The sequence below is a fragment of the Trichoderma evansii genome (assembly GCF_050947405.1).
Source record: "Trichoderma evansii strain SZMC 28006 chromosome Unknown GGI43scaffold_1, whole genome shotgun sequence".
NCBI lineage: Eukaryota > Fungi > Ascomycota > Sordariomycetes > Hypocreales > Hypocreaceae > Trichoderma > Trichoderma evansii.
In genome coordinates this window covers 1735280-1749639 of record NW_028145205.1, presented here as the reverse complement: position 1 = coordinate 1749639, position 14360 = coordinate 1735280, and the positions used below count along the sequence as shown (strand labels likewise).

At 51.3% G+C, this 14360-nt stretch overlaps 3 protein-coding genes across 3 annotated transcripts; 2 read left to right on the top strand and 1 right to left on the bottom strand.

Annotated features, from left to right (window-relative positions):
* The first annotated feature begins 443 nt into the window (after positions 1 to 443).
* On the top strand, positions 444 to 2600 carry GGI43DRAFT_390594 (chaperonin-containing T-complex subunit CCT8). Its single transcript, XM_083204330.1, has 3 exons — positions 444 to 683; positions 776 to 2342; positions 2416 to 2600. The coding sequence occupies exons 1-3, from the start codon at positions 625 to 627 to the stop codon at positions 2431 to 2433; spliced, it is 1644 nt and encodes a 547-aa protein (XP_083066189.1). The 5' UTR covers positions 444 to 624; the 3' UTR covers positions 2434 to 2600.
* Positions 2601 to 3460: 860 nt separating this feature from the next.
* GGI43DRAFT_378561 (flavo protein-like protein) lies at positions 3461 to 4081 on the top strand (the record flags this gene model as incomplete). Its single annotated transcript, XM_083202719.1, has 1 exon — positions 3461 to 4081. The coding sequence occupies one exon, from the start codon at positions 3461 to 3463 to the stop codon at positions 4079 to 4081; it is 621 nt and encodes a 206-aa protein (XP_083066188.1).
* A 981-nt stretch (positions 4082 to 5062) lies between these two features.
* Positions 5063 to 9197, bottom strand: GGI43DRAFT_17018 (Pleckstrin homology domain-containing protein). Its single transcript, XM_083199710.1, has 3 exons — positions 8724 to 9197; positions 6497 to 8546; positions 5063 to 6428 (listed from the first exon to the last, which is right to left on the bottom strand). Exons 1-3 carry the CDS (start codon positions 8896 to 8898, stop codon positions 5195 to 5197), a joined length of 3459 nt encoding a protein of 1152 aa, XP_083066187.1. The 5' UTR covers positions 8899 to 9197; the 3' UTR covers positions 5063 to 5194.
* Between the last annotated feature and the right edge of the window lie 5163 nt (positions 9198 to 14360).

Here is a 14360-nt window from a genome sequence, read left to right as displayed (position 1 = left end):
CAGCATCAACTTGTATACAACTCGACAATTTACGCGTAGAAATATGAAGCTGCAATATATAAATTTTGATACAAGTAGAGTCATCATCCATAAGCATCAGTGCCTGGAATGTCAGTGACTAAATTATGAATCTGCCTGTATGGATCAGCTCAGGTAGGCAGCTTACCAGTTTTGTGCTGATACTGTGGCAGATGCTCTACCAAGTGCCGTATGCGCATGACTTCAGAAGAGCAACTCTTCGAAATATTTCACATTCAAACCCATATCAAGACGTTCTCTTTATTCATATTTATACATGGTCCATTAGTAATATTTAAAGTCATAGCGCTTCTTCTTCCACTTTCCATCTAAGCGGGTAGCAATTCAGACAGGCATGTACTCCATATAAAAACCCCCCTATTCGACTCGATGGAGGGGCAGCGCAGCGGAATAATACCCTTTCCTAAGCGGCCATGATTGGCTAAGCACCACAAAAACTGCCCCCCAGGCTACCAGCAAACTACCCCCAAGATTTTCCCAAGGAGCTGTCCAAAGGGAACATCGCCAACTCCCCATACTTGTGTCTGGGCGGGTGCACGAAACAACACAGGCAAAATCCTCTGATTCGGCCATATTTTGCCCATCATGTCTCTCAACATCCCCAACGCGCCCAACGCGGGCCTCTTCAAGCAGGGCTACAACAAGTAAGTGCCAACCCCGCCATCGCCATCTCCATCACCGTCGATTGAAGCCTGAGCCTGGACTGTGGCTGACAAAACAATTCGCTTGCCTGTAGCTACGACTCAGAAGATGGTGCCGTCCTCCGAAATATCGACGCCTGCCGAACCATCGCCTCGACTGTCCAGACGTCGCTGGGTCCCTACGGCCGCAACAAGGTCGTCATCAACCACCTGCAGAAGATGATCCTCACCTCCGACGCCGCCACCATCCTCCGCGAGCTCGACGTTGTCCACCCCGCCGCCAAGCTCCTCGTCATGGCTTCTCAGCAGCAGGAGGCCGAGATGGGCGATGCTACCAACTTGGTCATTGTGCTGGCTGGCGAGCTGCTGAAGAAGGCAGAGGACCTGCTACGCATGGGCCTCAAGACCTCCGACATTGTCATCGGCTACGAGAAGGCCCAGAAGATTGCCCTGGAGGCTCTGGATGAGCTTTCAGTGGACAAGGTGGAGAACGTCCAAGACCTGGCTGAGCTGAGCAAGGCCCTGCGAACCGTCATCGCTAGCAAGCAAAACGGAAACGAGGACTTCCTGTCAGGCCTGGTGGCCGAGGCCGTCTTGGCTGTCCTGCCCAAGAATCCTGCCAACTTCAACGTCGACAACATCCGAGTAGTCAAGATCATGGGTGGTAGCTTGGACCAGAGCAAGGTCGTCAAGGGCATGGTCTTCCCCAAGGAGCCCAATGGTTCAATCAAGAAGGCCAGCCATGCCAAGGTCGGTGTCTTCACCTGCCCCATCGATACCAGCCAGACAGAGACCAAGGGCACCGTTCTGTTACATAACGCAAAGGAGATGATGGACTTCACCAAGGGCGAGGAGGCACAGCTGGAAACCGCGATCAAAGAACTTCACGACTCCGGCCTGCGAGTGGTCGTGTGCGGTGACCGAGTCGGCGACCTGGCCATGCACTACCTTGACCGCTACGGAATTCTCTGCATCCGAATCCTCAGCAAGTTTGAGCTGCGACGAGTTTGCCGTGTCGTCGGTGCTACACCGCTGGCTCGACTGGGCGCCCCCATGCCCGACGAGATGGGCAGCATCGATGTTGTCGAGACGATCGAGATTGGCGGTGACCGCGTTACAGTATTTAGACAAGAAGACGAAGTCACTCGCACTGCTACCATAGTCCTTCGTGGTGCTACTCAGAACCACCTTGACGACATTGAGCGAGCTGTCGATGACGGTGTCAACGTTGTCAAGGCCATCAGCAAGGACAACAGATTGGTTCCCGGAGCGGGAGCTACGGAGATTCAGCTGAGCGCAAGGATACAGGCCCAGGGTGAGAAGACACCCGGTCTGAGCCAGTACGCCATCAAGAAGTATGGCGAGGCCTTCGAGGTTATTCCCCGTACCCTGGCCGAGAGCTGTGGTCTTGATGCTACGGAGGTTCTTAGCACTCTGTACGCTGCTCACCACAAGAGCGAGAGCGGTGATGCTGGTGTTGATGTAGATAACGAGGAGGGCAACGGCATCCTGAACGCCACTAAGGAGGGTATTGTCGACCTGTTGGCGTCCAAGAACTGGGCTATTAGACTCGCTACTGAGGCTGCCCGCACCGTCCTGTCAGTCGACCAGATTATCGTGGCGAGACAGGCTGGTGGGCCTAAGCCTCCTGGCCCCAACCCTGTAAGTGTTTAAATCCCTTCCTTGATACTTTGGTCCCCATGAATATTTGCAATAGTACTAATATCTATTATAGAACTGGGATGAGGACTAAAGGAGTTGAAGTTTGTTAAAAGGTACAAAAGAGGATGGGAGGGGCATATAAAAGCATAGATAATCCCGGATCATTTTGAGGCAGGCTATGTGTAATATGATATAACGGACAAAAAGAAACAAAAATAGAAATTTAATCTGATCTCGGCGTGGTACTGCCGACGTGAATGAGAATCTAGGAACGCTAGCCGTATATGCTGATTCATCTTGCCGATCTGGCGGCTGGTAAGTCAAAAAAAAGTCTACGTGTTGATACAGAGCTGTGTGTAATTCCGCCATGATGCGGACAATTTAGCATGGACCTGGCGTTTAGACTAGGCAAATCCGCGCGGGTATGCCAGCAGCGGAATTACAGGCCTCAATGACAGAACCACCAATCAGAGCACACAGCGCCGCACTGATTCAACGCCCCTGGCAGTAGCGGACAGACCAAATGATTGCTTTTCCTAATTCCTCGTCTCTCGGTCCCTCATCCCGCGCGCTTGTGCCATGCGCAAAGGCTGAAGTCGAAAGTGGCATGTCGCTTCGACGAATCAGAGGCAACAACGCCAGGATCCTTTTTCCATCCCCCATAACGTCTTCGATTTAGCTGAACGGCAGTTGACTTGAACCTTCATTTCTTTTTTGACAATTATATCGAGCATCAATTTGTGTATTGCCTATTTCGTTTACCTGGCTAAATCTTAGCGAAGCGCTCTCATCCACAATTAGGAGCCTCATCCATTGCGGAGTTATGTTTCACAGCGAAAAAAAGAAAAGATTATATCACAGAAAGGGGCGGAATTATGTTTTTATTTACTTTTTTGGCATGATAAGATCCATGGGAGGCTTGTAAATCATGAAAACTCCATGGAGGCGTATTTGTCGTAGTTGTAATGATAGCCCCTTTCATACATGTATATATCACAACTGCCCATCCCTCAAGAAACGAAAGAAGAAAGAAGAATAAACAAAAGCAAAATATCTCCAAACTCTCAAGCTCTCATATAAAATACCCAAAAAATCAAACAAGCTCAAACATCTTCAAAATGGCCTCCAAAATCGCAATCATCATCACCAGCACCCGCACCCCCCGAATCGGCCCTCAGGTCGCCGGCCTCGTCCACAACATCCTCAAAGCCCACTCTTCAGCCTCCTCATCAACCTTCTCCATCGTCGATCTCGACACCTTCAAGCTCCCCGTCTTCGACGAGCCTGTCGTGCCCGCAAACGTCCCCGCTCGGGGCTCCTTCATCCATGACCACTCCAAGCGCTGGTCTGCGGAGATCGCCTCCCACGACGCCTACGTCCTCATCGCTCCCGAATACAACTATGGTATCGCGGGCAGCACAAAGAACGCCATCGACTACCTCAAGAACGAGTGGGACGGCAAGCCCGTGTCCATCGTCACCTACGGTATCCAGGGCGGCAAGATCGCCTCCGAGCAGATCAAGACATCGCTCGAGGGTGTTGGCCTCAGGGTCTCGGCCACGAGGCCTCAGCTTTCCTTCCCAGGAGGTGCCGGCCCTGAGGCCTTTGCCGCTGTGGGCGAGGGCAAGTTGGGAGATGCTTCCAAGAAGGAGTGGGAAGAGAAGAACAGCGAAGAGATTGTCCAGTCTTTCAAGGAGGTCTTGGATGCCCTTGCAAACCCGGTCGAGAAGAAGCAGTAAAAAATCTCGGATGGCTACGAATGTATATATTTTTAGAATGAATTATTAGCATTACCATTGCAGGATAGAAGAAATGCCAGATGTGTCTTCTTTATTTATAGACGTCCAATAAAAGGGGGAAATGAAGAAGGGGCGAATTGCTCATACTTTTTTTTTTTGCCCGTTCGATTGCCTTTCTGATTCGGGGATTCTTTGGCAAGTAGAGCAGCTATGAGAGAATCATCCAGATATATAACACGCACATGCAGTTCGGCGGAAATAAGTAAACAGTCAGTCAGTCTAGTTCGATTGCAAAACGAACTTATCAGATATAGATTCAGCGTAGAAGCACAAAACTATCTAAAATCTTTGAATAGAATCCATCTTCCATCCATTCCAGTGTTTCCTCGTGATACCATGCAAATAGAAATAGGTATGTTATACATAAAGCGCGTTTGTAATGCACAACTTGCTATCCGCCAAGTGTCCCTGAAGACTTGATACCCTCCACCATTATTCCATCCAAATCGTTCCAAGTGAAAGAAGAAGAAAAGGGAGAAGAAGAAAAAATATATAAAAACACAAATCTAAATCGAGTTGCTTCAGATGATAGCAGCAAGTAATGCACAGAAAAATTTTTTCTTCTCTCAACGGATATCGCTCAGTGTGATAACTGGCAAATCGCAAACGCCATCATCTGGCATGACAAAGCTGAACTGAAACAAGAAAATAAAGGGGGGCAAAGAAAGGGGGGAATATAGAAACAAGATAGCAAAGAACAAGCACGAAATCAACATCTCTCGTCACAAACAAGTAGAGAGAGTATGTCTTGAGGGGGTATACGTTTGTGGGGGTGAACTGGAGTGTCATAGATTTCTAGTACTCCATGGTGATGCCACCAAGTAAGTCGATAAATACGATATCTTGTGCAAGGAAATGTCGTGAATACGTCGAGATATTCGAGGGGAAATCCGAATAAGGCTTCAGGGGGAAAAAAAAATCCATGAGGTCGTCGTAGAGCTTGTGAAAGGAAAAAAAAGACAGAAAAAAAAAGTATCCCAAACGCCATGGCCATGCTGATAAACGAAAGGTACGATATTGTCATTCGTTCATGACCAGAAATAGTTGATTGAATCATGCCTCCTCTGTGATTCCGCCCTCACCACCTCCTTCTTCCCGCCATTCTCGGCTGCGCTCTGCAAGGCGCTTGATGCCGCTGATACGGCCGGCCCACAGACTCTCAATAGGGCTGCGGTTAGTAAAGGCGCGCTGGGAACTTATGACACCGATAGCTTGGAGGACTGCTTTGCGGCTATCGCGACCGAATACAGCAGGGTGGTTGATCCACTCAAGGCTGCTCTCCAGCTCAGCATCGAGGGCAGAAACTGTCGTAGCATCGATGCCAACGCCAAGCGCCAGTCCATCTGCGGACCGCGACCGTCCAAGCTGAGGAGGAGGGCCAAGCTGTGTAGGCAAGCCATTCCCTGAGGATGACGTTGCCGAAGTTGGCGACGGGCTGCGCTTCCGATCTGGTGTGCCGGATGCCGGAGACCCATCGAGGCCTGGGTGCGGTGTCGAGGGTAGCGATTTACTTGGGGGCGGCACAGGAGGCAGGCCACCCTTGCCAAGGCCCTTGAGGATGGAGCGGGTCTCGTTCAATAGTGTATGAGCACGGTCGTGTTGGCCTCGGCTGACGAGCGTCAGTGCACGCGTGAGCATGTCCGAAGTGAGCAATTCCATCCGCCTCTGAACCACGCTGGGGTGAGGAGGAATGGGTGGCGCATTCTGCCATCGGCTCTTCTGGCTGTGGCTCGCTGGCAGCATAGTAATGGCCAACAGGGACGGCCGGGGCATTGGAGCAGTGGTTCCGTCTCTCAAGATATCGCCCCAGGTGAGATCAGCTTGGATAAGTGGAACCTCTTCCACTGAAAGAGTCCTCTCTGTATCGCTATCCATCGGACCACCCAGAGCCTCCAACCCTGAGACGATATTGTCCCAAGGATCTGGAGGGAGCTGCTCCTGAGAAGATGTATCGGGAAGGATGACGAGCTGCACCAAAACGTCGCGCTTGTCGCCGAATCGAAGATCGCCAAGGGATGCCTCAGCATCTCGTCCTGTTGCTCGCTTGGTGATTTGCAGAGCGCCACTGATCTTGTGAAACTTGGCAGGTGACCCCTCAGGGAGCTTGAGCTTGAGCTTGACATTCTGGTGGGACAGGGTCTGCATGCTACCCAAGCAACCAGCCAAGCACTCTCGCAGCATCATCCAGTCCTTAACATATGTATAAGATGCTTTGGTCCTTGTTGAGAGTTCGATCATGGTGTCAGGCTTGTGGGTCATGCCCAGGCCAAAAGAGTGTATAGTGATCCTGCATAGTGGTTCTGGTTAGGATAATCTGCTCTGGAAATGGGTACATGGAGGTATAATTGAACTTACTTTGCGGCTTCTGCTCTGGAGACAACGAAGTCAACGGAATCAGCGTCAGATGTCGACGCATCGCTGATGAGCAAAATGGTGGCAATGGGGTTGTTGTGTTTTCGCTGCATTAGAAGGTCCATGGCGACATTAGCGCCCTCAACCACGTCGGCGCGATGACTCTTCTGTCCGACGGGCTTGATCGAAGACAAGACATTGGACCAGCCAGGCCATGCTTTTGTGGTCATGCCGACAAGAGGCACGCCACCACCCCCGGAGCCAAATGTAACAAGACCCATACGGTCCCTTTCGCCGAGTGTGCCAACCATGAATCTGAGAGCGTCACGGACTAGGTTGATCTTAACACCTTGCATCGACGAAGAAATAGGGACAACTACAACAACATCGATCGGGACGTGAACAGTGCTGGGAAGACGAACGGCTTTAGTCGGTACGTTAGTATACTCGGTTTGTGCTGTCGTTGCGGACTTGTGACCCCACGAAGAGGCGATGGAGGAAACACGCTGCTGACCGGCTCGGCCCCAGTCTCCATCTTCATCCGTTTCAGACATCTCGCCGCGATCCAAATCAGGGCTTCGAAGGGAAGGAGGGAAATCGACGGCGTGCAAGTCTAGCAGAGCTTGGTTCCACAATTTGAGTTGGTTTCGATTGTCGAATCTCAGATGGAACTGGGGTAGCTCGGCCACAGATAGGTTTAATGTCAGAATATTCTCATCGATAGCTCCAGTCTCCGTCACGTCGTTGAGGTGTTTCTTAATCAAAATGGATCCCTTGAGTGTGCAGCGGGTCGCTGGCTTTCGTTGAGCACCATTCTCATCCCACTGGGGCGGGAGCTTCTTTTCCTTGACACAAATGAGCATCTCAGAGAAGAGATAGCATTCCAATTCTTGCCATGACACCTTGTCCTTGCCAACTCGTAGCGTGCCGCAGAGCCTCAATTGTCCGAACCGGTTGAACTCTAAGCCATGCCAGTTATCAACACGGCTGCGTAGATTCTCCGTCATTTCTTCCAAAACATCGGCGGACTCATAAGGATAAAAGCGCGGGGCGTTTGGTGTCGGTGTCGGAGAAGGCGATACTGCGCGAGGAGGGGCAGTTTCAGTGATACCTGGGTTAACACCCATTTGCGACTGCACCGGCGAGCCGATATCCTCGGGGTCTGGTCGCCAATTGTTGTCCGGAACTTCGACCGTAACCAGGCACGTGAGCGTCTGCTGTTGGCGAGATCTGTTAATCGTAGGGAATTCGGAGCGAATAGTAACAATCGGGGGCGGAATAGGATTTCTCGTTGCTGGACGGGGGCTGCTAGGTGTCGTCTCCATTGTCTGGACATCATATTCGTGGCGCCATTGAGATCCGCTCTGCGCTGTTTCTGGATAGCCATTGGATGAAGCCATGCCGGTGCTGTCGTTGCGAGTATGCCTTGTAGATCCATAGCGATCCGAGCTGGCGTCTCTGCCATCGCGATGACTTCCCTTTCCAATACTTGAGTTCGATACCATCGGCCGCCTCTGGGCGCTGTCAACACTAGGCGGTCTCGCTGCCTGGTTCTCCCAGGTGGGCGCTGGCGTGACAGTATCAGCCCTTGACTCAGTGCCGGCAGTACGAACCATATTGCTGATTTTGTCTACGTTTGAATTAGCGGCATGATTCTGCGATTCTGTGCGTCTAGATGACGAACTGATGTCCAGGACATTGCCGCCTCGGCTGGAGTCAAGATGCAGCGGAGCATCACAGGCTGGGCAATATTGTGCCTCCATTTCACGGATGAACTCGTAGAAGCAGGCTTCGTGAGAGACATGGGAGCAAGAGAACTGTAGGATACGCTCGCCACGCAGTGTGTGCTCCAGTGGCTCCTCGCAAACTGCACATTCGCTTCCAACGAATGTCCTGTCCCGCCGCATGCGGCTTCGATCCGCGTTGCTCGACATGACGTTGTTGTCGATGCCCCCTACTCTTCTAGATGTAGCGGTGCTGGTAGTGCTTACAGACCGTCCTCGTTGGAGAGAGACGGTGCTGCGTGCTGCTGGAGAATTGTTGAAAGATTGGCCTGGATGGGGTTACGGTTAGTGACTCTGTTAAATAAAATATACGGCATAAGCTGCCATCGTCAAGTGGAGGCAAGGGGAGAGACAAAGAGGGGGGGTTTAGGGGGACGAGTCGCGGCGCATATACTATATAAGGGGGGGGGCGTATATGAAGCCGGCGTGAGAGATGAGAAGCGTACCCTCAAGATGGAACGGAGCATCCGTCGTTGCACTGCTCCCAGGCCTAAATCGAGAGCTGGACGATCTTGTTGACCGTGGACTGATGATGCCCAGATCCCCAAGAGCGTGTGACAGGTCAGAGTTCTTCCTCCGGACACCGTCGAAGTGCTGGTTCTTGTGTTTTCGGCTGAACATTGGAGAGCCACTGGGGTGGGTCACCGGCTAGAATCAATAATCGAAGTCTAAGAGCTGCGCTTGACTGCTTTTGCTTGACTGATTTTGCGTGTTTCAGCAAGTGCCTCTTTAATCTTAATCGGTGCGTACAGAATGTCGCAAGTTACTGAACATTTGACTAGTGGGGGTTTTTTTTTTTGGATCGGCGTAAGGTTGGGCGTAGCGTTTCAAGAACGCCGCGGCGAAAAGGTAAAATGTAAGAGAAGAAAAGAAGTCCTGAAGGAACGACAAACACCAGAGGTGGGGAAGAGACGAGCGTTTGTATGCAGAGCAGGTGCGGCAGACGCAACGCAAGATGAGGAAACAAGGAAAATAAAAAGAAAGGCGCTCCGTCAGATAAAGAGTAAAGTAGTAGTCGTAGTTGCGTAGCACCACTAGCAGTAGTGATGGGTTGAGGTGGGATTGGAAAGGAAAAAAGTAAGTGCACGCAGAAGTGTTTCTAGCTCCTGGTTCGACAATGGCTGGCTCTTAGACTGGTGAGAGCGGGGACCGCGTGCGCATGATGCTTGATGGCTGCAAGCCCCCAAAAGATAGCGGTGCCTAGATCGGGACGCTGGCGATTATAGCACGGGGTGAGATGAGACAGAGCTCAAGCTACCGGTCTCTGGAGGCAGCGCCGCTGACGGGCTGAAGGAATGGACGAGCGCGGCGGAAAAGAAAAGACAGAAAAGAGTGAGGAGGTGAAGAGGTGAAGAGGTGAAGAGGTAGGGAACCAGGTAACGGGAAAAAGGAAAAAGGGAAAAGTGAAGAAGATCCGAGAAAAAAGAGATTGAGGCCTGCCGTAGAAAAGGTACTTTGCAGCTACATGTATAGCGTACCATCAGGTACCAGGGAAAAGGGGGGCTTGACAATTTGCCTTCTAGTGTTCTTAGCTTGGGTACCCAGTTATCCTCGCTGCAGTCTTTTACATGCTCTTACAACCCCGGGCACTTGCTGCAGCTGATGCTGGTTCCTGCGTTACAGACCTGGTCACAACCTGTCACTATATACTATGTACGCATGCAGGTAGTATTTGCACGGAGTACTTGGTGCAGTGTGATATCAGCAGCCAAGTGTTGATGTTGCTGCTGTTGTACTCCCAACCCAGCGGCTCTTCCAGAAATGGCCATGGGCCAGGTACCTTGGTAGCGGTTGATAGCTTGCAGAAGTAGCCGCCAAGTACCGCCGTATTCTGATGGTTGGCCGTCGACGTTTAGCATGCATGCAACTGCTGTACTTCACCAACAACATACATGGCACTGGAGACGCACTCGGATGCCTCTTGCCTCTCCCTCTTTTCTTTTTTTATTTTCTTCAATGCCAGCTCGTGTCCCCAGGGCTCCATAGACCCTTCCAGTGGTATACCTGCATGCTATTACAGAGCCTGGGTTGCTGCAGATCCCGGGCCAGCACGGTCCGAGCGAGATTAAACGTACTTGTGCCTCCACACGACAATTCAGTAACGGAGGAGAAAACTGTCAGATGCCGTATCATTCAAGGTGGCAGCAGAACCTGGGCCAATAGCCAGAGTATGGGCAGGGCCCAAGCATAGAGCACAGGCATGCCATTCCATATTGCAAGCACACAAGTGGGCACGAGCACAGACAGGCAAAGGCACACACATGCGAATAATACCGTCACACAGTCGCCGCATCGCAAGGGCTGCCGATTGGGAGATGGAGGGCAGCTCAGGTCCAGGAGCGAGTGATGGACGGATTGGAATGGCCTGATTGCCTGCTCTGCATGACGGAGACTGGCCGATGCGACGACGACGAAAGCAAAAGAACTGGCATCCCATCCTTAGCCTCTGACCCAGACTCTGACCCAGACGTCGCATGGCCATGCCGCTCGCCTTGGCCGCCGGGTGCCTGGCTTCTCCTCCGCTGCTGGGAATCCCTGCCTGAATATTCATGCGAGCCCCTGTCATCGTATCCCGAACCGGACATGGTCTGCATGGTGGTGGGGAGAGCGCGCCGTTTGTTCCCAATTCTAAAATGCATTTGATCAGGGCATGCCCGACTTGACGCTAATCTTCTGCTAGCTTTTTCGTCCGCCATCAACGCTAATTTCATGCACGTCTGCAAAGATTTCTGGTGTTAATAATTTCCAACTATGCCGCCGTGCAGCACTTGGCCTCGCCCACCATTAAAGCTTTAATTTCCAGACGCCTAATAGGAATAACACCAACCAGATGCAGGATGAATATAGGATCCTTGCGTGGGGTGTCCTCGCTTGCAAAATTTGCCATAGTTGGACTTACAAATCGAGCATCAAAGCAGGACTAAATAGTTTACGAGGCACCTACGAAGTAATAGAGTGCATCAATCCTAGAGAGAGGCACGAGAGGTGAGTTGAATTTGGCGCAGGTACTTTGTCCCAGCAAGCACGAGTATGGAGCAGGTTCCTCGTGGTAACGACGCCATTATGGGGGGCTCTCTGATAATGCGCAAAAACAAGTCAGTGAACTGGTGCCCGTCCTAGCCGGTGGGCACCGTAGTCAGTGTCCTCTTACAGTATAGACGATGGGGGGAAAGTATTATGATGCAAGCACCAATAGGATTCTGCCAGAAGAGTGCCAAGGCAGTTTGTTTGGAAGCTTTTGATGCGCGTCACAGAGTCCCAGGCCGCCTTATACCGAGCAAAAAAAGCATCTCAGCCGCACGACTATTTGCCGCACTATCCAACGCCTCTGCATTCTGTTTACCAAATATTTATCGCGTATGGCGAGACCGCAATGGCTGAAGAATTATCCCAGGCTTACTTTGTACTCCGCGTAGGCTTGCCCGAAGCCTCACGGAATGGCTTCCGGCATGAGAGTTAGTGCTGGTAGCTTCAAACTTGCGTCTCAAGCCAACTATCTTAGCCTCGCGTGGCGAACTGTGGATATGGCCAGTCTCGTCGGCCTATGAGAGCACGAAGAGAAGCGGGCAATTTGCTGTTGCTTATAAAATAGCCCTGGAGACGACCGCCTTTCCAGATTCTGCATTCAATATTGCGGAGCAGCCACAGAGACGGCCCGCGGTGCGAACCCAACGAGCTATGACATTAACTCTGCCATGATCTTCCTCCAGCTGCCCATTGACTTGGAGGTGGCAATAAACGGGAGCTTGCCTTAAGACAAATAAGCCATATTCTACCTTTATAGTCTAAATATCTGTAGCGCAGAGCACTGGCGCAGTTTTTTTTTTTTTTTTTTTTTTTTTTAACATCGTCAGGCGCTAAAGCAGCAAACACACAGACGCGCGGGAGCACACAGGCGACCAGCCATTCACTTTTAGCCAGAGGACGGGGATACATGTACATTTACCCTCAATCCTTCCGATCCCAGTCTTCGGGCAAAGTCCTGCTTGCGGTGCTACTTACATACAAGTAAGATCGAGCCAGTGGGATCCAGAGATTTGGTTCTGCACGTCTCACATACCCAAATCTGTACTTGCGCTTGGAACTATCTGCGTCTTTTTCTCACCCAACCTACTAGCACACACTTGTATCTAGGTAAGGCTACTACGCAGTAGTCCGCCGATTCGCTAGTTGTGACTCGATTTCGACTGGTCGAATTGCATGGAAGGCGCCGAGTCATGGCATGATGATGATATGGCTGTTGAAACCTAATCATCTCTAACGCTGTTACAGCTATCTAGGCTCGTATATCTCTTATATCTCAAATGCCTCTAAAAGGGACTTGAACAGAGAACCTCGCTCGTTAACACCGAGAAACTAGCTTAGACATAGAGAAGGAGAGGAGGAAATAGACACTGCCATGGAGCATTGGTAGCATCCTGGCAGCTCCCTTATCGGGACTGCGCTTGTCAGTACGAGAGCGCTCATGAGCTCATGAAACTGGTATATATGCAGCTAGCATGCATGGCCTGGGGGGTTGCCGCGGATGTCTTAGCAGAGTTGCATTCTGATTCCTCGTATGCTGCGGATGCTACAGTACTCATCACTTGCTGGGTTCGTCCCAAGTCTCAATTTACGAGAACAGTACCATGGCGGTGGGAAAGTTAGGGTTGAGCAAAAACCCGGCATGTCTCGTCTTCGACTCCTCCTCCACACTCAGCTCTAAGGAATCGACCCGGTTGACTTGGCGGGCTGCACGAAGAGACAAAAAGAGAATGGACAATCTGAGAACCAAGATTATGACTAGCACTATCCATTCCACCAGCCTGGACCCGCCGGGGTCTCCAATTCCACATGTCCCAAATGAAACAAACGTGGTGTGCGGCGCCGCTGGGTCTTTTTTTCTTACTTCATCCTAGACATAGGCTGCAGTAGTGCTGCATTCTCGCATACACGTGCAGTCGTGACAAGAGAAACTAAGAACCAAAAAGACACTCGAATGCAGCTTATTGTGGCATAGCATCTGCGGCTGGCTGTGTGGCGTCTAGAGCTGGCTGAGCTACACCACTTCGATATATCTCCCCCGTGTTAGCCGCATGCATCATCTTGGCCTTGGGGGCTGCGGTGGCCATTTACGCAGCTCTGCTGTTGCTATTACTGGCAGCAGCGTCGCAGGCGGAAGCCGGCTCGGTTCTCCTGCATGGCGTGAAGCCCTTGGAGACAATTCCGCGGCGTATCAGTTGCCAAAGAGCGTCCTTGCCACCCTTCACCTTTAGCTTCACCTTCGTCCCGAGTAATGCACCCCCGTCATCCAGATACTACTTGCTGGTTGTGGCATAAAGGGACGGCATTTGTGTTGCAAGATGTCACAAAAAAGAACTCACAGCTGCGGGGGAGTTGTGACACTTCCACATATGGATCCGAATTACAGTGACTGGCGTCACTCTCAAACGATTCAGCTAGTTAGTCCACGGCAGTTCGCCACATGGCTTTGTTTATTTGCGACCCCTTCCTTTTCTGCCTTTTTGTTTTTTCCTTTTTTAATCACCATGGTGCACCGGAACATGGAAGAAACAAGCCGAGTCCATGGCTCAATGGGCCTGACCACGTCCTGGCGAATCACATTGCATGGGACCGCCAGGGAAGGCCAAAAAGGTCGCATTGGCCGTGGGACCAGGGGACTTGAGCAAGGGATCATTTGTCGAACGATATTCTGCAAGGCACCTGCCTAGGCTTTACGATAATACTGCAGAGATTTGCATAGTCTCCGGATGGACTAAGCGCCAAAGTGTGCGTACTGGTGCATTCGTCATGATGTAACACTGCTGGAAGCTTCTTGGCGTCCCAATAAACAGGAAACAGCTTGGGAAGGGTCTGCGAGCACAGCCATGGGGTCGCTAAATATTGGCTGACTGCATTGCGCGATGATATTTTCGCTTGCAGCAGCAAATCTTGCTTTTGGCGCCGCTGCCGAATGCCGCAAGGCAGAGTGCCTCGCCTTCAGTTTATAGAATCATGTCCGCCGTATCGTCTACCTTAGCGGTGGCTATGAATCGCCGTCGCCCTTTAACCGAGGCACTAGAGCCGCATTGATTGACTCGCGA